The 23,676-nt window shown below is 37.0% G+C and overlaps 1 protein-coding gene across 6 annotated transcripts in view; it reads left to right on the forward strand.

The window, feature by feature from the left end:
* The window catches only part of LOC134664971 (uncharacterized), a 574,567-nt gene that overhangs the window by 527,117 nt on the left and 23,774 nt on the right, over positions 1-23,676 (forward strand). For all 6 annotated transcript variants that reach the window (XM_063521718.1, XM_063521717.1, XM_063521719.1 and 3 more), the window contains one exon: positions 11,065-11,155. In XM_063521718.1, the coding sequence (XP_063377788.1) occupies positions 11,065-11,155 (91 nt within the window). The remainder of the gene's footprint in view (positions 1-11,064; positions 11,156-23,676) is intronic.

The raw sequence follows: 23,676 nt of genomic DNA on the forward strand, positions 1-23,676 counted from the left end.
TATCCCATCTCTTTTTGTAGGCTGTCCTTCTTTTCGGGTAAACATACCCATACCATACTGATACTATGTATATACATATCATGTTGTTGTTGTTGTTGTCCTAAGGCACCCCAGAGGTTCAAAGGGCCTTCACAAGCTCGCGCCACGCCTTCCTATCTTCAGCGACCGCTCTGGCCATACATATCATAATACATCTTTTTTCATACTCACATCGTCCATCGTAGTGTACCTTTATTTTCCCTACTAATTGTAAGAACTAAAAAGTAACGTTGTTATCGCATATATTTCTATAGGATTACAAACTTAATTATGCAGTTATCTTTAGAACGTGACTAATATTGCAGTATTATTAGATTTTTATTGGCTTAAAAAGCTAAAACCTAATTACGTTTCAAATTTGGAACTTGTGGGTATGCTAGAAGTACCTTAAAATAATATTGATTGAGAGTGATTGTGCCAGTGACAAAACTAAGGGATTTTAAAGTGTATTAATTCTTAGACTACATGCTCAAATTAAATGTTATTTAGATAGAATGTTATTGAGATTTGATGGTACGGCCGTGCCAATTTGTTTTGCTCGACTTGGCGGCGGCACTGCCGTGCCCCCAGATCCTTTGTCCTTCTTCAGGCCTCAAACTATCTCCATGCCAAATATGTATTATCAAGATGATATTGTTTCAGCGGCTTAAGCGTGACGAGATAACAGACAGACAGACAGAGATACTTTCGCATTTATAATATAGTAAGAATAGGATATATTTATTTTTTCTTGTACCTATTAGAAACGCTAATTTATAACAACTAATCTATTAAACGAGCAATTCTTGTATATATTTCGGGGATCTCGGGAACAGCTCTAACGATTTCGATGAAATTTGATCATATATGGGCGTTTTCTGGGATGAAAAATCGATCTAGCTAGGTGTCTCTAGGAAAACGCGCATTTTTGAGTTTTTAGGTAGGTATATGTTTTCCGAGCAAAGCTCGGTCTCCCAGATATTTAAATTTTATACCGCTTACGCTGTCAGCTGTCAAATTTACAAAATAAAACCATTGTAAATTTGATTCATTTTGTTTCATGTAACCTTAGGTACGGGTATTATAATATGTAATAATTCCAAAAATAGTTTTATGTTTATATAATGTTTTAATATTATAATATGATAAATGAATAAGGTAAGGTGGCGCAAGACTAACAGTACGAGGATTCCATACAAGTGATAGTCTTACCCCAGTGTCGTCTTACCCCACCTTACCTTACGTATTAAAATTGCCCGGGTTATTCGGGTCCACCCTGTAAGTATGTACTATAGTACTTATACTAAAAAACCGTTCATAGATTTTTTGCATTCTCTGAGATTTCCTTAAATGTAAAATAGAAAGATATACGGCATATTATTATTACATATAATATATATTCAATGCCAATATATATATATGTAATAATAATATGACGTAAACATTGCCAATTAACTAACAGTGCCTCCAATTAAAAAATTGTTGACAATAAATGTAATACTTTCTAATTCCCATGCCACTTAATCAGCTGTTTTAGGTAAATATTCTATGGGAATTAGGGCACGGAAATTAGAATTCGTAATAAAAAAATTCGCCAAAAATTTAAATCGTGTTTAACCAAACTGTTATGTTATGGCTTACATAAAGATACATAAAGGGCTCCTAAATATGATAATTGTTTTTGAAAAGCTATGTGGGAAATAAAATTTATAAGGGGCATCGAAATTAGAAAAAAATTGTCGCCCACCCGGATTCCGAAATACTTATGCGATTTGCTCGAACACGCCGCGGCTTGACGTACATCCGCTTGCTTTGAGAATCAGCCGAATATTGCCAGTACAGGTGAGGCGGGACACGAGGCGGTTCAGATACAGACGTCGGCTGTGAGAGCCCTTTGAGTTTTGCCGACGAAATTTTACTCGCGCGCTCGGACAAAATTTAAACTTCGATCACGAGTTATTTACCACAATGAAGTTAATAGTGTATGTGCTCAGTGATAGTAAATATCATCTAGTTTAAGTATTTGACACTAAATTAGTGATACTAATGTAGAATTTTTCGTAGGATTTTTCATTATGCTCAAAAGTAGATTCCGGACAGGGCACGGGAGTAGTAATTTGAGCCTTTAGGTATTTTTAAGTGTACTCTAAAAACTAATTAATCAGTGAATTCATATGGAACCCGGTGTGAAAGTGTGGCTTCTTTATGTAAAAAAAAAATGGTAAGTATTATTTGATGCTAACCCGCGATTTTCATCACGGACAGAAAAAAAATCGTGTTCAGAAATTGACCCTTTTAATAAATAACACACACACACACATACACCGCACGCACTTCTCACATAGCCAAACGAGACACGTGAAAAATAAATAAAACGGTCTAAAAAAGTTTGACGAACGATTTGTACGCTAAATCGAATTCTTTTTACCGGCCGCCTGGGGCCTACCGTGAACCTACGTTCGACGTGTTGCCTCCCTGTCACACTTACGTACGAATTTACAAGTGCGACAGAGAGGGAACACGTCGAACGTGGTTCGCGGTAGGCCGTCTGGCTCGGTGCGTCGGCCATCGTCCGTTCAGGTGCGGATACAATCCCTGGATATACAATTAGGGGACATTGATACTGGGCGGGAGGGTTCGGTGCAATACAAAGCAGATAGCGATTTACCTAGAGTCAGTCCATGAAAAGTCTGCAACGGATTTGATAGCCCACGCAGTGTACGTGTTATTTTAAACGTCAAACTTCTATGAAATTATGACGTAAAAATGACACTTGCATTGCGTGGGCTATCAAATCCGCTGCAGACTTTTCTTGGTCCGACTCTAACATAACTTGAGGCCCAACCGCGAAACACGGAAAGCGACATTTCTGTATCTGCCTCGCTCTATCGCTCGAATATGCAAGATCGATAGAGAGGGAAATAACCATTTCAATTTTCGTTTTTCTCGGTAAGCCCTCTGTAATATACCTATTGTACATATTTTGGTAAATAATCATTCTGTTTCGCCTGAAAATTTGGCTACTCTCAATACTACAAAAAATTAGAACATTACAGTCAAATTTTTTCATGATTTTCATATTAATCATATATAGTTCATTAGGAGATATTTACCGCACTGAGTGAGAGGCTAGACGTTGAAAAAACACTCAGTGTACCAAACAATAAAACCATTTAAACCTGCTAAAGTCACCAAAACAGGACGTTTAAGAGTCTCTCTCTATATTTAGGTACATGAATATGTGAATTTTGCTTTTTTTTGGACTTGGGTTTTTCAAAGAAGAATTAGCCAAATGCATGACGGCTCTTTCCACCTATAGGTATATGTACAGTACCCTCACCATGGTTTTACTCGGCCTTAAACGATAGCGACTGCGTTAACTCAAACGCAGTGCATCTCGCTTGCACAAATATCAGTACGAGGGAAATGCAACTTGAGTTAAGTTTACGCAGTCCTTGGCGAATATGTCAGGCTGCCGGCTGTCAGCAGGGCCGGATTAACCCTAAGTCAAAGTAGGCAACTGCCTAGGGGCCCCGCCTCGGCTAGGGGGCCCCGGCGGCTCAGCGTGTACCAAATTATAAAATTATGTTTCAATTCATGAGTATATTTTTTATTCTTATAATAAGTGCTTTGTTATTGTTTTTTTTTAGATCCATTCTTTAAATTAATGAAATATTGTAATAAAATTGAAGCAATACGTTACAGTTTACGGGGCGTATTCTGCATACCTGTTGTAAAGTCGTAATAATAGGGATTTTCAGGAAAAATGGTTCACTTTTTTTCGAACAACCAACCACTTTTGGGTTATTTGAACGCAGAATCACGAGGACTATTGATTAAAACAAAGAAAAAGAAAGAAGACGAACGTGTCCCCAGTTTTTCATAGGAATGCTCGACCTTCAACCTCACCTTTTACCTCAATTTATTTACCATTGGTTTGTGTTCCAGTGTTCCACATTTACTCTACTTCAGCTTAGCCTTTGGCCTCGCTGCGCCAAGCTCGGCCTGCGGTCTCGCTTTTCAATACAATGGACATTGGTTCGTGTCTGTGCTCAACTATTTATCCTGAAGCCTGATGAAGCACGGCTTTGACTTCGCATGAAAGCTCGCCTCACTGGGGCAGTTCGGACTTTTAGGCCCAGATGAGGATCGATACCCGGCCTTTTAACACGCTTTTCAATTTGCGATAAGTATTGTTAACAAAAAATTTCGCGCTCGCTGCGCTCGCGGTTTTTTTTTGTTTCTTTAGTTGTCCCCTTTATCATCGATATGTTAGCTTGACTGGTGAATGAATAGAGTTAGACCAAAGTATGCAATGATTTTGATAGTATACGCAACGCAAGTATTATTTATACGTCATAATTTCATAGAAGTTTTGACGTTTTTAAATAACAGTTGCTCTGCGAGTGCTATCAAAATTGTTGCAGGCTTATCTTGGTCTAACTCTAGTAATTTTAACATATGGAAATTCTTTATTATTAGGTTGATTCTAATCATGTGGCTCGGCGTTTGGTCTTAATGGTCGGACAATCGCTGTTCAGCCTCGCAAAATATTAACTATTGAGAAAACTAACTTTGCGGCACTAGTTGAGCTTATTAGCCTTTAGCCTCGCTAAAAATTTTCCATCAGAGGTAGATAGGAAAGTGACGCTGAAGCTCACATCTTTGGTATTCCACTGGGAATTGACCTTAAGCCTAAATGGCTCTCCCCACACTTGACGCGACGCGGAATCGGCCAAAACCGATAGAATAAAGCTTTAAGTCCACGCAATAAGAGCGAAAAAGACATCTTTCGATTAGGATCGGAATTAAAATTAAAGATTGAAATTAAAAACGCAAACTTATTTCCCTATACTGAATATGCTGTGTGCAGAACTGAATGTGGGGGGCCCCGAGCCTCGTACTGCCTAGGGGCCCCGACATGCTTAATCCGGCCCTGGCTGTCAGTGTCACTCGTCTACCTTTCCTACTTTTGCCTTAAGTACTTTTCTTTTGTGGCTGGCCAAATATCACCTTTCATAACTTGGACCACGCTAACGCTCGGGCGGGTTTAATAGATAAGATTTACGACAGCACTCATCTGGTCAAGGGTTGGACGCGGTAATTTGTCGCGAGGGGCGATTTTCCTGTACAGCCACATACGCAAAACGCTTTCAAAACGCTAGTTTTAGTTTGAAACATTCAGGCCCAAAAACCCACCCGCGTATTCGGGAAACGAGATAATAACAAGATCTAGAAACGGTATAGAGATCAACTAGATTTACATTAGATATCGACTAGATGTGACTTGGATATCTAAGTCATAACTTGTCGAAATCGTTCAAGAGGACCTCCAGAATCGCGGAAACGTCAAATTTGACATGCATACAAATATCTTTAAATTATCCATATCGTAACTTGTTGAGGTCTAGTAGAGATCTAATACATTTTCAGAATCGAGCCGCCAGCCGGATACATTGTTCGTAGCGACTACGCGCTACATACGGTGAAACCGTGGCTACGCGCTCGTGCGTAACCCGTAGCACTTAGTGGCAATGAATGTGTTAAACGTAGAAAGTTTAAATCGAAAAACCTGCTTATTTTCATTTTATTCGTATGATTGTTACTAAATTTGACCTCTGAGGGCCTCCCGCGAACTATAATGCTCTAAAATAACGTGCAATTCGTTACTTTTCTACAAATAACAATGTATTATCTTTATTAAGTAGATCGAGGAAACATTCCAGATATTGAAGCAATTTAACATTTAGCTTAACAAAATGACAACCTACTCAGTTAAATCATGTAAAGTCAAGCTCACATTCCATTAGAAAACTAAAAATAGCCAAACTACACGCTCTAGAAATAGAAAAACCTCCCTGCCACCTGGTCGATATTGTCGTGACTGGCCGCCGTAAAAAAAACAACGTAGGAAAAAAACAAAACATTAAATTATACTGTAATAAGCCGAAGGCCCGAAGCCCAAACGGCCAGGGTGATCGACCGCGCGCTCCTAGATTTTCCACATGGGAAATTTGCGAAAAAGTAAATTGTTTATGGTCGCTTTTTTAATTACGGTAAAGGGATGGCAAGAATGGATTTGGCCGCAGCTCTTGTTTATGGTATGCCGACATGTGTCGATGCTTTATAATATAATCGAGTTTATAATAACAGCATATTTTCGAAATTTGAAACATTCTTATCAGTACGATCAAACTAGTGGCTAGACGGAATTTTACTGGCTATGGGATAATATTATTACCACTTTCTAGACGAAATTGAAGGTATTATACGGAATATCAATAAAACCGCCTATTAAATTCTCTTCATAGCCCCGCAGTCATAGCCAGTTCGAAGTTCAAATACTTGGAATTTGAATTTAGAATATTGGAAACGGTTGCGTTCTATTGTAATCAAAAATCTGGCTGGGTGGAAAGAATAGGAGCGAGCGCTGTGTGCCAAGTTGCCAAGTTATCTGCGTTTTATTGAGAGGTCATTCACCTTATCTTTTTAAAAGATTTTTATTTTCATCGTCCATTATATTTTTATAAGTAGTCTATAAGAGTCTCGTATTTCGTCAGATGCTAGATTATTCACCCCTAACTTTTAAAAGGATCCAAATGCCGAATCAAATTCCGCTGAGTGTTATTTCTAATACAGAAAAAAATACCAATTTTGAAAAGTGTACTAGGTACGAGTATAAATAAATAAAACAATGCTTGCAGTTTATTTTTAGGGTTCCGTACCCAAAGGGTAAAACGGGACCCTATTACTAAGACTTCGCTGTCCGTCCGTCCGTCCGTCCGTCCGTCCGTCCGTCCGTCCGTCTGTCACCAGGCTGTATCTCACGAACCGTGATAGCTAGACAGTTGAAATTTTCACAGATGATGTATTTCTGTTGCCGCTATAACAACAAATACTAAAAACAGAATAAAATAAAGATTTAAATGGGGCTCCCATACAACAAACGTGATTTTTGACCAAAGTTAAGCAACGTCGGGAGTGGTCAGTACTTGGATGGGTGACCGTATTTTTTTTGCTTCTTTTGTTTTTTTTTACATTATGGTACGGAACCCTTCGTGCGCGAGTCCGACTCGCACTTGCCCGGTTTTTTATAAGTGTATTCTACGTAAAATGTATTTAACTGTACCTTTTAAAATAAGTAGGTACCTAGGAAATAAGTATATTAAAATTACTCTCCGAAACATTTTCATTAGTACGTTCAAATTAGTGGTTTTCATTAAGAAAGTATAGTAAAAGTTTAAGATACAATTAAGCTTTCCTTCAAGACAAAGCTGGCAGCCAGAGTATATTGTAAGTATGTATTCCCGTAATTTATGAAAATACAAATCTTACACTCCCAAAGCCTTTCTCCACTCACAGATCCAAGATAAACCTACTCAAACTCCATTAGGTTTTTCTTAATACTGTAATCTGCTCTCAGCGGTGTATTAATAATTAAAAGAGGGCAGAATGATTATTCCCGGCCGGGGGTTTTGTTTTAAAGAATGTAAGCCGATTTAGGGGGCCCCCTGTTTGGTTCGGCTTTCGAGAATTATGGATTAAAATTGCAGGTCGGATTTCGGCTTCAATTAATATTCTGGTCAATTGCTTTTAAATAATAAAAATGCTCATTTATGGTGTTCAGCTGTGGTACAATGTGGTACATGGATTAAAATTGCAGGTCGGATTTCAGCTTCAATTAATATTCTGGTCAATTGCTTTTAAATAATAATAAAAACTTTTTACAAAAAAAAGAAAACCGACTTCAAAAAGGATGAAATAAAATATTATCCTTTTTATGTCTATGCGTTACCAACTGATATGTTTGAAGTCGGTGCCAACCCAACTTTTGAAGCATACCATGATTTTGGTGCGATTCAATAGGGATGTACGTTGGATTGCCTTACACGACGACAATGAACGTACTTTCTGTAGGTACAGTCGACGTTAAAAATATGTTTACACTTTTCGTCTTATTACAAAGGAGTAAGGTGCAAAAGTGTAAACATATCTTTGACGTCGACTGTACTTAAGAACACACGTCAGAACACATGATCAAACTTTCTTGGTACAGTCCGTACCATGTTTGTCGGCACGCAAGCGTGGGATTGGGACTGAGTTATTTCCCGTCCCTTATTCAGAGGACTACATTTCAAAATATAAAACAATTCAAGGAATTTACGTTCTTGCCAAATTTCACCTAAAGCGGTCCAGTTGTTTAGCCATGAAAAGGCGACAAAGAGGCAGACAGAATTACTTACACATTTATAATAGTTATTAGTACAGTTCTAATGGGATTTATAGTCATAAAGCTGATTATTTTTGACGGTTATTGTTACTACTTGGCTTGGCACCGACTTCAAACATATCAGTTGGTAACGCATAGACATAAAAAGGATAATATTTTATTTCATCCTTTTTGAAGTCGGTTTTCTTTTTTTTGTAAAAAGTTTTTATTTTTCCATTTTTAGTTTTAACGCAATGTTAAGAGCGCGACGCATTGAATGAAAAACAACATCATGATTAACACTAAATTCGTGTAGTACCTACTTTAATAAATATGTAATCAGGAATTTTCTCGAGTCCGTCTGGGAAATTATAATTACTGTCACTACACTAAATTCATCCTCCGCCCCGCCACTGACCCAATCCCTCTACCCCCCGATCACTCTACCTCACAGCGCATCAACCCCTGATCCATGAACCCCTCGACCCTGAATCAGCAGCCCTTCAACCGTCATTCCTTAACTCCTAACCCCAACCCCCGATCAATAGCCTTACCAGCTTACCAAGAGTTTGACATTGATTTATTCGCTAGCGTGTGTGTAACTTACTTTCTTTGCATCTCGCTCTAACTGGCATATTAGTGCGAGCGAGATGCATAAAAAGTAAGTTATGAAGACGTTAGCGTCGCTAACTTAGCGAATATGTCAATGTAAAACTCGTGGTAAGGCTACACTTGCACTACATCAAATTGGCGGTGTTCGGAAGCAAATGCTCGAGTTACTTTAGAAAACACCGAAATCACTTTACACGTGCCTTTAAAAACTGAGGAGTTCCCTCAATTCCTCATGGATTCCATCATCAGACCAGAACCAAAAATAATACGGAGACACCTTGGAGGTAACTCCTTCCAAACAAAAAAAGAATTACTCAAATCGGATCACAGGTGCCGGAGTAAGCGCCGAACATACTACATTTAAAAAATCATCATCATTATCATCAAAACAATCATCATCATCAGGTCTACTTCATCAAAGTGGTGGTTTTCGGGAGAAAATGCTCGAGTTGCTTAAGAAAACACCCAAATCACCATGTATGTGCCTTTAAAAATTGAGGAGTTCCCTCGTTCCGGCTTTTGTTGCCTTTTTTCGAGGCTCTCTGTGAAATGACACAGTGCTCCGTTCTTATGGTAAATGAAAAGTGTGGTGAATAGGAGCTTTATTGAGAGATCTTCCCGTAATAAGATGGCAATCTCTATACGTATAGTAGAGTTGTAGAATAGAAATGTCTAAACCAGTTTCCTATTTTGTATTTCGTAGGGCCATATGAAATTTGTTTGTACTCTTAACAATCTAAGGCCCACTTGCACCATTTCACTATCCCGGGGTTAACCGGTTAAACCTGAAGTTACCATGATTACCAGTACAATTTGACACTGGGTAAACGGTTTAACCGCTTAACCCCGAATTAGTGGGATGGTGCAAGTGGCGCTAAGTCAATTAAGACAAGATTAAGATTAAGTCAATTGTACTTTTCTTTTGTATCTTTTTACTGAGGTGTGCCAATAAAGAGTATTCTATCTATCTATCTAACAATAAGGTTTAATTGGCTTGTTTCTTTCTGATTTGTTAGATGGCCAATTAGTCAAATTAAAATGTAGTGGTCAATATCTATAGCAGTCACCCTATTATGTCTACATGAACCGCAAACTTTGACGCCCAACAGCTGTTAAAATCAAATATTTGTTTCAGACGATATACCGGGTGTGGCCTGTAATATGAGCAAAAAATTAAACTGTAGGCTGTACTCCTCATACTGAGCAACATTTGTTCAGCGACTTTAAAAATAACTTGTGGTTTGATTTTTAATATACTTTAAAGTTTGTTCTAAGACGCAATGTATTGCGACTTTTGTTGTTTAAGGCGTGACAAGCAACTTCCATCATAATGATATGGCGTGGCGATGGCGTCCATTATTTTGTATGAAAAATAGGGAGTCTAAATACTTCATAATTTTTCAAAGTTGTTGAACAAAAGTGTGACCGTCTGAGGAGTACAATCTATGTTTATATTATTTGCTCGTGTTACAGGCCACACCCGGTATTATGTTTTTAATGTCGTTATACAAAGATGTTTTGTTATTATTGCGAACAGGATTATTTTTCACCTTTTATACCTTTTCAAAATCCAATCTTAACCAGCAAAGTTCTCAAAGAAAATCTTGAAACAGTGCTCAGAGTGGCAAGTTTTCTACGTGTGGCAACACTAAATTATACGAACTAAGTGAATATTCCTCTATTGTCTATGCGCGGCACGAGTTTAAGTTGGCAGACATGGAACTGATGGCTCGAACCGTGTACGGAAATTTTGTTAGCGATGTTGGCATTGCTTTCTCCCTATTATAAAGTTACCAGTTTATCAGTAGAAAATGGAGGCAGATAAAATAATTGTAATTATAAATAGTGGCCATAGGAAATTATTATACGGACAGCGTTTTGGGTAGTATAAATTAGTAAATAAAAGTGTACGTAATCGACGTTTGTGAGTTACGTACTTATTTATTCCTTTAAACACTTGCATAAGTATAAAGAAATAATAAAATATAATAAGAATTTTTTTATCTTCCTAAACTCCCATAGTCATTTTCGCAGTTTTGAATTTAGAACCTTCTTTTGTTCCATTCATTATAGTTCAAAATTCGGTTTGTATTCGTCCTTTTAAAAGGACATCGGAACTTAGAAGGTTATATACAACATCAGTGAATGACACGCTAATACACATTACACACTTGTAATATGAGCTCTATGTTCCTCGTATTAAGGTTAAATCTCGGTTGTTGCAGGATGGAGGAGACAGTGCGATCGCTGCTGCAATACAAGGGCCGCGTGGAAACTCTGAAGCAAGAGAAAGCTTCGCTATCTTCCGCCCTGGAGGTAAGGAACATTCAAAATTGTACTCTAACTATTTAGAATATGGTCGTAATTACTACAGCTAATAGGGGGATTAGGGAGTTTTGCTGTAGGAACAGACTAAAAATATCCTCAAGTGTAAAAAACTTCGAACACATTATGGAAACCCACTATTTGATAGGTACCTACCTACTTATATCAAAATAGCATGTAGGTATGTCTTGAAAAGAACCTTGATTTCCAAAACGATTGTAAAGTTCAAAAAAATGAAGATACTAATAATCTGTCTACATTTATTTGGAAGAGTGGTCCTGAACTTGTGTCTTGAACTAAACTGAAAATCGTAATTCAAGATCAAAAAAAGTAAGACAATTTGCGAGCATCTTAATTATTTACATAAGCATAAGCTATATGCACTTTAATTAAATTAAGTGCTAAAAAAGATAAATGTTGTTAACTTTTACTTATACATATATTTTAACAGGGTCTCATCTCAACGCGTATTCATAGCATATTTACGATATGACTAACGATGTTCACGATATTCATAATAACATAAAAATATATCGCATCGATCCCTTTTGATCGTAAATTGCCCGAATTCCCCAACTTGTCATATTAAAAATTCAGTAAGAATGCTTGTATGAAATACCAGTTTAAAAAGATCTTTCGTTTTATTCACTAATAACATCACTCGTCTCTCATCTTTTGATTTTAGTTTCGCTAAATTGAACTGTATTTCTTTTATTTAAGGTTACAATTTCAATAGCTAGACGGGTGTCATTACGTGCTTGCTATAGTGACACTTTATTATAATAGAAAGTTGAACGAGCTAGGGCATTTTGAACTCTAGCATAAGCCAGCATAACGTGACCGACCGTTCCTTTACAAACTATACGTACGCTTAGAGCGCACTTATAATGGTTAAATGAACATTTGCTTCGCTTGTGCTATTTAAGCAATTGGATTAATATTAAAAAGTCTAAGTTGGCTGGTGATGGCGCTTTTCAAGTGTAATAGTAATAGGAAATATGCAAAACATTTTCTGGACGTACGTAGTTTGATAGCCGATTTCTATTTTCTATTACGATATGGAATTTTACTGGAATTTTCTACTGATTCTGCATTGTAAACGATATTGCATTTTTATTAAATGGCTTTGCATTTCACAATAAATATAGATACTCAATAATAATACATATAGTATGTAGGTATGTAAAGATGAAGGAAGTAAACAAGTGGCTGTTATCATAACGATTTATTCTAGTTAGCCTGATTATTATTTTTTAGGAACCCCTTTGTGATTTCATAGTTATACATTTTGCTATAGGTAAATTTTGTCCATTTCAATATATTCACTCCCTATCACTACGCAAGACACAATACAATCTGACACATCAAAGCTTCCAAAATCACAATAGAAAATAATCCACCTTATACTTTCCCAACCTCCTATCACATAACGACAACAACTTAAAATTAGAACCTTATTAAAACGTTGCAAGTTCCATTTTCCAAAAGCAAAAGACACAAGCTACGATTTTGACAAATCGGTATGTTCCCGTTTCGCTCCTGGTCATTGTTGCTCCCCCGTCAACGTCACCGTTATCTACGAATTTGAATGGCGGACGCGAATTTTGATTTTTCCATTTCCCGTGCTTTTCAATACCTGTGTATTTGCACCACTTACAAAACTCGACTTTATCAAGCCAGTGTCATTGTGAACTCGAGAGCCATAACAACTATACAAATTTAGGGCTCAATTTAAAATGGTTCGAGTAAACCTAGTGCTCGCTTGAGCTTTTAAATATAATGCCTACTTACCTACCTGTACCCATTGTGAACGAACCCCTATTTTTAATATCGGCCCTTAACTTTTTGCGTTGTCAGCGTGGGTGTCTCGCCGATTTTACGTGCTTTTTATATTTTTTTCCACTTTTTCCTGGTGTTTATTGCAAATACAACTTTTTCTCGTCGTTATTTACTGAGAATAATAGAAAATGTAAGCGCATAGGAGCTTTTTAACTCGAAGTTTATAGGCAGTTATTAAATTAATTTATGAAGGCCTGCATCCAAGCACCTATCGAAAGAAAGACGACTAATTACGCAAAAACGTCCCTTCATACACACTCATAATCCTTCAAAGAACGTCCAGTTATAACCAACCAATGTAACATGATATACCCCTCCTTCAAAACCTAGACTAAAGTGGATATAGTTCTAAAAGTGTGAGGGGTCAAGATAATTTGGTGAGTATTTTCGAGAATTAATTCGCATCTGCAGGGGCAGTAATCCGAAAATGATCGCCTGTCCCCCTCCTCGATAAATGGGTTTTAATGTCGCTAAACGACCGGGCAAATTAAGAACAGACCGGACTGAGTACTTTTTGCACTAACTTGGACTTAGGTTTAAATAGTTTAATTCGATTCCTAACTTCTATAGTAGGGTAATTACTAACTATGGCCGTGCAAAGTTACGAGTACTTAGTATACAGTATACAGTAACGAAAAACTAAAACTAGTAGAGCACAGGCCACAGATATGTAACACACATCAGAATGCTGTGCATCATTATATAGTAGATCTTGCCAGACATCCGACCATCCAGACAAAAGGGAAAACGAGGCCTTATTGGGATTTGTCCGGTTTCTACATGATGTTTTCCTTCACCGATGCCATTGGCTAATATCAAATAATGTTTTGAAGGTAGCTATATAAGTACACAAGCCGGAGTTTCAAACACATCACAGCTAGCCCCAATATTTCCTAACTGTAACATGTTTAAGTTTTCAATAGAGATAAATGTGACTTGTAAATGAAATACAGGAAGTATTGTCAGATACGAAGGGGGCGGCCACGTGATCTGTTGTTGCTGTGACTCATACGATGATGCATCGGGCTACCCCTTAGTTTGCACTTATGTCATGACGTTTAGTTTGTTCAGTTTTTTAGATATGTGTAGTTGGTTGTAAAGGTTTTAGCTTTGGCTATATCCATAGAAAACATGCGTATCTAAATAGCTATATAATATAACTTATGTCATAGTCTAAAAATACGTATTAAGGTAGACCAGTGCCCTATCCAACAAAACATTACAAGTGTACAATTCGACAAAATTGTTAAATTGTAAACAAAAAAATGTACCACAATAATTACAAATATGTATTCGTTACAAGTCTGCAGTATACAAATATGTCATGTTTGTAAAAGCGTATCACAAAGAATAAAGGTATGTCACGACATCTACGTAATTGTAGAATTGTTGATTTGTAAATATACAAGCGCAAAATTGTAATGTTACTACTACAAATATGTAACAATTTATTTTGCTTCTTTATTGTTGAAGGTGGTCACTTTATACGCAATGCGCAAGAATTACAAGCTAAAATTACCACTTTAAACCTTATAAATGAAAACAAAAACATTCTCTTTACTAATTTAGTGATAAATTGACGCACACAATGAAAATAAACAAATAGAAGGAGATAACGCAAAATTTAAATGATTTAGGAATAATGGAGAAAGATTGGAAATACTTAAGGGACACTATGTGGCAAAATTGGAAAAGGCGTAAGATGCTAAGCTCAATTTGAGTATATATGCATTTTTTTCTTATCCAGTAGGTACCTATTTCGGTAATATTTCGTAAATTAAATTAAAGCTAAGCAAAATTGGGGTTATACATATGAGGATCTCCAATTTGTAACGCTTTTCATGGTTCCACAGCTAAAATGGCAAAAACGGAACACTTTTAATGTCGATATGTCCGTCTGTCTGTCTTTTCATATTTTATTTTATTTTTATTTATCTATTTAATAAAGTGCAAACTTACATTACTACACCAATGTATATGTCACAAGCATCAAACTATCAAACGAATATTGATGAAATTTTGGCAGGTGTGTATTGGATTGGATGCCGCTACTTAGTTTTGAAGTAAAATTGTCGTATAGTAACAAACTGTAGCTAGAGGTTGCGACACACCTTTAGAGAATTGTTAACTTGTAGGTACAATTCTACATATATGTATAATTATTACTACAATTTAATGTAGCACAAAACAATTGTCAGCTACAAATTTGTACGTTTTCCGGAAAAACTATGTAGCGTATGTAAAGTTTTGTGATACAATAAATTGTAGACCTGTCGATACAATTCACATATTTGTAAGAATTTTCCAGTACAAATTTGTTACTTGTATATTTTGTGGTACGCACATTTGTATTATTACAAACTTGTAACTTGACACTGGTAAAATTGTAATTGTAAGTTTTGTGGGATAGGCCACTGCACAGGGCCGCATCACACGCAACGGTTCAGTGGACGCACTTGTATGAGTTTCTATACATAGAATACTAATATGCGTGCGATGTGTGCGATGCGCGATGCGGCCCTGTCCAGGTCTAACTTTAACAGTGTTCTGTACTGAAATCAAAGTAATGAAGTTGAAACTAACAAAATGTAAAAAAATAAAATGTTGGCTTTTGCTTATAGTTTTAAAGAAATACGAATAAGTAGTTCCGATGTCCTTTTAAAAGGACAAAATCAAATTGTATTTGTAAAAGGAGTTTCAAAATATGAATTTTACTGCAAAAAAGACGCTGATGGCCCGATTCGGATTTTGAAATAGATATCTATTAGATATCTTTTAGACATCACCAAGATACGATAAGATACGATAACGATATGTTTAAGATCTAACTTGTCAAATTTGACATTTGCGCGATTCTGGAGATACTCTTAAACGATTTCCACAGGATATGACTTACAGATCCAATACACATCTAATAGATAATCTTACTCTATCTAACGTAAAAGTGGATTTGGTTGCCCGAATTGCGCTGCAAAAGAGAACTAGTTGATATCTAAACTATAACGTATCTAGAATGGATCTAGTACGTGTCGTCTCTTGTGAATATCTTGAACTTCGAATACGGCAATGAGACTTAGAAGGATATGTCAATTACACTTTGCCGGGATACTACCCAGAAGTCCGTCTAATAATTCCCTCGGGTCACCTACCATAGTTAGACTTTGTTGTTTTCCCAAATTCCATCCACCCCGGACAGATTAACCAACATTTATAATATCAAGGGCCCCAACAAATAACCTAAGATGGCACATTAGAAATACTTAAGACTAAGATGGCGGCCGTAATGGACGGCTGTGGATAGTTTGATACGGTCTCGTGAGGAACAGATTAGTTGAAATGGCTGTGACAGTTAATGTTTATAGGTGTTTTTACTAGAGATGCCACGAATATTCGGCAACTATTGGGTATTCGGCCTATTCGGCCACTTTGCCGAATATTCGGGATTCGGCCGAATAGTAGGCAACATTCTCTTAAAATCATCTGTTGCACCTACCTAAAACGAATAATTTTTACAAAAAAATAACCAAAAACTAGGTATATTTAATATTTAAAATGTATTCTTGGAAAGTGGTTAAATATGAAGGCACGTTTTTGAAGAGCATTTGTTGATTCCAAGATATTTTATTTTTATCATGGGTCTAATTTGATTGATTCTAACTACATTCATTAATTCTGTTCAACATAAAAATATATCTTAGCAAACGTTGTGCTTTGTTGGCGAACAGTTTTCGTAATAATTGTGACTCAAAATGTTCATATATCATACCGAATATTCGGTCGCCGAATATTCGGTATTCGGCCGAGAGGGGGAGCCGAATATTCGGTATTCGGCCAAATTCACTATTCGGGGCATCTCTAGTTTTTACCGGCTGCGTGACTGGGAAGACCGGGATATTTTGTCACTCGTAAGGACTACTGAGTATGTAGGTACAGTCACCTGCAATAATATGTTACTCTTCGAAGGTCGCATAAATATGTGACATGCTCTTATGGGTCTACAAATAAGATCGTGTCAGATATTTTGCGGCCTTCGAAGAGTAACATACTGCAGGTGACTGTAAAGTATAAGCTGCCCAAATATTGTCCTGTAGTACCTACAATTATTAAAATATACTCTTGCAAACTAATTTTGTCAGTACCAAAAGGCGCGAAATTCAAAATTTGTATGGGCAATCGATCGTTCGCGCGTACATTTTTCAAAATTGCCGCCTTTTTCTACTGACAAAGCTAGCTTGCCAGAGTTTAAATAAAAATCAATAAATATTACACGATAATCTTACAAAAATCGACTTAGCTTAACAAGTCTTGTGTTATGGGCACGAGACGACGACATACATACATATACCTACTCCGACAAGAAATTGTAGAAAATTATTGGGGGCACCAGTGCCACTTCTACGTACTTGTCACATTTTTGACGTAAAATGCAACAACATGGCAACAATTTAATATGTAAAATTTAGTTCCATTTTATTTAATTTCTACTACTTTAAATCTAACTAAGTACTTTCATTCCTACATAATATTGCAAAATGAATTCCAAATAAATTAATTAAATATCGCCATGGTCACGGCGCAATCTGGGTTTGACACATTAGCATATTAGCAAATTTGAATAGCACCTTAAATATTCGTTTGCACACAGCATAACCGAGTAGCTGGCAACACAATTAGTGCGCGGGTGTAGATGCGTGAGGGGTGCACCCTTCTAGGGATGGGCCGAGACAAACCTAGTTCGCTATTAAACTATATATCTCATCTAAATCTCTGAACCTAAATTTTCGTCCTAAATGAAAAAAAAAACACATACAAATGCATGCAAATAGGTACAATTTGATTGAGCAGATTAGATAGTAAATTGGGCAATCGAACTTCACAGCATACTCAATTATGGTACTACTCGTACTGGATAACTCAGTTACTTAACTATCCGTCAGATCATATTCATAATAATCATATTCAAGCGACGACCGGTCTGGCCTAGTGGGTAGTGACCCTGCCTATGAAGCCGATGGTCCCGGGTTCGAATCCTGGTAAGGGCATTTATTTGTATGATGATACAGATATATGTTCCTGAGTCATGGTTGTTTTCTATGTACATATTTAAGTATTTTTATATTATAGTTATATATCGTTGTCTGAGTACCCACAACACAAGCTTTCTTGAGCTTACCGTGGTGCTCAGTCAATTTGTGTAAAAACGTCTTGTTAATAAAAAAAAATAACAAAAAAAAATTATGACATATTTCAGCATGTTTAGAATTCATCTAAGATGCATCGTCGACGTATATGTACGTCACTGGTTAAGTTTTTATAATCTCATCAAAAAGCGCAAGAAAACGACTGACGTCAAAATGCGTACTCGTATCATATCAATAGGTATGTAAATACAAATTCCACTATTTAACCCTTAATCAAATATTGGGAAATTATTTCCCACTTCATTCTAATTTACGAAATTTTTTTATCTTTTTAAAGGCAACACTCAGCGATACCAACCATACAGATTTAAAATCTTAGTAACATTTTGAATTTGAAAAATGGCATCACTTTTCTAATGGCCGCCATTTGTGACCATACGTCAAAGTCAATGTCAGTTGCTGTGTTTTTTTTTTGCAATTACGACAATTTTTTTAGTGTTTTGAGGTTAAGTGAGGCGAAAAAAATCTTGTAGGTGCATACACTGAATACTATCATAAACTAGACTTATTTTCCCTGTGTTTTGCTTGAAAAGAATTGTGATAACGATATGATTAAGCCATGATTTTAAGGTTTTAGTAAGTGGGTAATTATTTCCCATTGTTTGTTCCCGAACGTACGATTTACAAAAAAATTGGTAGGTTTTATCAAGTGGAAAATTATTTCCCAGTGTTTGTTCTCCACCTAAATTTTAATTGGTTTCCATAAATAAAAAATATATGTCCATTTGCCTGTTACACAAAAAAATCTGTACCTGTTTTTGTTTTCTTTTATTTATTTTTTTGATTTTTGAAGATAACGTTAAAGGATCATACTTGAATTCCAAGCAAAGCCGGGGGGAGCTACTAACTAGTAAAAAGTTCGTAACCGTATCGGACAATGGGAAACTATTTCCCACTTCATTCAAAATTTTGCTATTCCGTAACGGATAACGGGAAATTATTTCCCACCGCAAAACCCCCCTTTCCCCCCACTAAAATTCTTTTTATATATTTTTTCGTAATCTACGCACCCAAATTACCCAAAAACAATTGTTAGTTTTCAAAAGTCTCATAAAAAGTGTTCCGTTTGATTAAGGGTTAAAGTATTTGCCGGACGACTTGTGGGCTAAGTTAACCACAGAGTGGGAGCCCCACGAGTCTAACCAGGGAGCCGGCAAGCCTCGTCGGCGATGGCTTGGACTCCTTGAGAGGCTGGCCAGATATAGCACTAAATAGAGACAAGTGGAGAAAGAGGGGGGAGGCCTTTGCCCAGCAGTGGGACACAGTGGGCTCTGAATAATAAATAATAATAAAATAAAGTATATTTTAAACCTAGAATTAGTTACCCATCCCTAGCCGTAACTGCGCCCTTGCACTTCGGAAGGGTGAAGCTGAATTATTGTTTAGCGGGGGACCTTTTAAACCGGGAAACCCCCGGCATTGTGCATTGCCGATTTCCCTTCCGCCGTTTTAATGTCCGAGTGTGACTGGTGCGGTTTGAGGACTGAGAAACAGCGATTCTCTTTAAATAATATACATATTTACTTACTCCTGTGGCGCGACGACCCAAAGTGGATCTTAGCCTCCGACACCAAAGTGCTTCTCTGTCCAAAGACATTTCTGTCCAATCGACGACGCCGAGTTCGCTAAAATCATTTTGCATTTCGTCTCACCAGCAGTAACCTAAAATGATGAAACGGGTTGAAAATAATTAACTATTAAATTAAATATATTAAACAGGTCACACGTTTACATTCGCGAAACAGAACTTCAGAATTTTGTCGCGAGACTGTATCTCATAAACCGTCATAGATGATGTATTTCTGCCGGTATAACAAATACTAAAATCAGAATATAATTAATATTGAAGTGGGCATACAACTAACGAGATTTTTGGTTTTGCGTAATGGTACGTAACCCTTCGCGCGCGAGCAGACTCGCACTTGGCCGGTTTCTAATGTCGATTAAAAATATTTCCCAAATTCCCAGTAAAATGCAGTGCCACAACAAAAATACGAAATTGTTTCATGACTCGCGCCACACTGAAAATTTGTCTGTATTGTCATTTGTACGTTTCGTGTGTGCATTTATTACAGTTCCGAGTATTTTTCCCTAACCGACTACCATTGAAACACACTGACCAATCTTCGACCTTACTGAGACGAGATAAGAACTACCAAAGTTCTGTTAAATACATGAGTACCTGATCCGGGGGCGTCGAGTGCTTTTGTGAAATGGCTACGTTTACAAGTACATATTACATATATCGTTACACTTGACATGTGTATTGAAATGGGTTGCTATTTCGTTATAGTTTTACGCCAACTTACATATGTCGCATAGATATGGTTTTGTACTTGACTACTTTTAAGTTCAATATTACGAACTAGCCTCTACTCGCGAGTTCTTTCGCGTAGAACTTTTGTATTAAGTTGCAACCCCGATTGCACTTCTTAGGTTCTCTTTCAACATTTCATCTGAATTTTGGTATAAAAACTATTTATGGTTTTCCAGACATAACCTATGTATATCCGAGGTCTACATCTCACAGAGCCAGTAGCCGTAATATTAGTAAGGTAAACTAATCGGCCTTTTTTGTCGACTAGTCGCCGACTGATCGCCGACTACAAATGAGGCCGGATAGTCGGTTTTCCCGACTAATCGGCCATCCGAGCGCCGACTAATCAATAGTCGGTATATCACTAGTATAAAGTGATACAGTAGACTCGCAAAGAACAGATAACATTGTTACACATAATACACATTGCCTACTTTTTGTCATTGCACAAAACAAGGGCAGCGCAAAATATGAACTAACCGCTCAAAACAACGGATTTACATTTTAAACTGCGAACAAGGCAAGTTATCCATTACGCGATCTACGGGTAGTACGTAATTGCATTACTAGAGTCCTGCGGGACGGCGGCGGGACGGTGGCGGTACGATTGCAGGGTTGCCAGGAATGCCAGGCGTATAGTGCAGATCATTTCCGTAACTAATTTTACATTTGTGTCCCAGTTTTCAGTTGATTTTGAAAATTTTTTAACACATTCACTGCCAGCGGGAGCTATGCGATACGAGAGTAAGCCGATAACCCGTTTTTTGATTGTAGCGAAAATTGCCTACGAACAGACAAACCGATGCGTCGCTAGCATTGAAGTGTTAAAGTTATATCAAAAGTGAATGAACTTAGGGTCAAAATTATCCCATGAAAACTTTATCGTACCTACACGTCTCAAAAAAGGTATTAGCCGTAAAAATTACTACAAAAATGGCAACCCTGCAGCTGTGCGGGCCGAGAGCGGGACGGAAACGGTACGGGCGCGGTAGAAATCAGTCGCATAGTTCCCTAATGAAACCAATTAACTGCCCGCGTTAGGCGCGATGGCATTTTGGACCAAGATTGTTTGGGTGATAATTCTATTATGATATGTAGCATACATGTTTCTTGTTTTGGAGGTTTCAAGTTTTGAAAGCATTAACTAATAGTCTGCGCGGAAAGAGAAGAGTCGTTTATTGGATCCTATACATTTGACGATTCTTCTCTTTCCGCACAAACTATTATGTCAGTACTAGCGGGATGCATAGAAAGTAAGTTACGTAGATGTTAGCGTATACTTATGCCAGTGTTGACACTGTCCGTGACTCGTGGTACGGATACTGGAGACGGTTCGGTACGGGTTCCTCTGAACCCGTACTCGTGTTCGTACCCGTACGTTCACTCTCTAGTGATTTCTTGTTTTATATTTGTAATAGCAGCTGACAAATCATATCCATTGCAAATAGGTAGGCTCCTGTAGGAAAAACCCATCGTAAATATTTTACATCAAAACTCGTAGTGCTACGTTGTCGCCTGTAGTACAGTTTTCCTGGTACCTGTGAGTCATGTGACATATCCAACCAAAAAATACATCAATAAATATTAAATACATACACATGTATAACATGCATACATACATATGTATAAATACATTTTGCATGGAATAGTTAAAACTATAAATACCTATTTTCAGAATCTGCTTTGTTCAACATTTTAAGTTCAAAATAATAGTAACCACCCCTTGTTTTTCTCTTTCAACATTTCTACCCGAAATGCGCGTTATTATAAACTTCTCTAATAGTCTAACCATTGTGGGGTGCAGCCCTTATAATATAACCTACCCTCAATGCCTCTAGAAACTTTAAAAACACAACTTACAGATCAAAAGATTTGGAGGTGCCCCTTGTTTTTAATACATATTTAGAATTTCTAACAAAAATAGCAGTTATTATAAACTTCTTTCCAACGATAGCCTCAAGCTAAAAACTTCTGTAGTTTGCTTATGTGTCGTATTTTCAAGAAATATAATGTTAAAATCCCTCGGTTTAGAGTTCCGTAGTCGAAATAGCACAAAAAGTCTGTAAGGTTTCATTATGTCCATTTATCCTTGCGTCTGTCCGGAAATCAACTGTCAGAAGTCAAAAACTGTTTTATTTACAGTCAGCTAATCTATTAGCTTGGCACATTTGTATGCAGAGGTGCTAATATCTAGAGCTAATATCTTTGCTAACTGTAGTCCGTGCGCTTCTCTAAGTTTAAGAACATCTATGGCGAACTTGATCTTAGAAATCGGACAGACTTGTAAATTTGTGACATTTTAAAACTTATATCGCTATTTTCAAAGTGGAAATTTGCCCTTTTGCCGGTAGATTTTTTTGCTATTTATTCATGTCGTATGAAAATACAAAACCCTCTATCATATGGGTCACGCCCTAATGTATCAATTTTTTTACTAGGCATTTCAAAACCAAATATCTGCATATAAAGTTCCGCGTTATTTACTAATAGCCTACCTTTGAGGGGTCCCTTTATGATCTGCCCTAAACTTTACTAGTTCGGTTATTCGGCTAATATTGCCAGTACGGTTAGTGCTGGGTTTAAGTCATAACAATTGGCGATTTATTTTAACTTTTCATATCGGCGGAACGCGGATTAATAATTTAGAATTCAGTGCTGTACGATTCCAAGTTCCAGCATTGCAGATAAATAATAATTTTCTCGCGATATTTAGGCAATCAGGTAAATAACCAAATTAATTAGGAGTTTTAGCATATCCATAGTGAGATAAAAAATAAACTACGGCCTCACATAGCTACAAACTGGTGCTGTAACTGAATAAGTACTGTAGTTGACAAATATTTGAAAATTGCAATCTTATTTTACCTTAGTTACGCACCTATTTATTTTAAGTTCGGCTTTTATTCTATCCTGCAGGACCACTAGGACCAGGTTCCTTATTTTTGTCAAATTCACTTCACAATTTTTCCCAGTATGCTCTGAATAAGCCTACATGACTTACAAACATAATAAGTCATATTTGGACTCATTGTCCTCGATTCGAATGAGCCTGGATGAAGCATTATTAAGATTCATTAAGCAGCTTTTTCACAATACAAATCGCTACCGCTTGTGTTTTGTTGCCATCGTCTCAACTTTGAAACCTCTTGGATCGG

This window comes from Cydia fagiglandana, chromosome 6 (genome assembly GCF_963556715.1).
Source record: "Cydia fagiglandana chromosome 6, ilCydFagi1.1, whole genome shotgun sequence".
Classification (NCBI taxonomy): domain Eukaryota; kingdom Metazoa; phylum Arthropoda; class Insecta; order Lepidoptera; family Tortricidae; genus Cydia; species Cydia fagiglandana.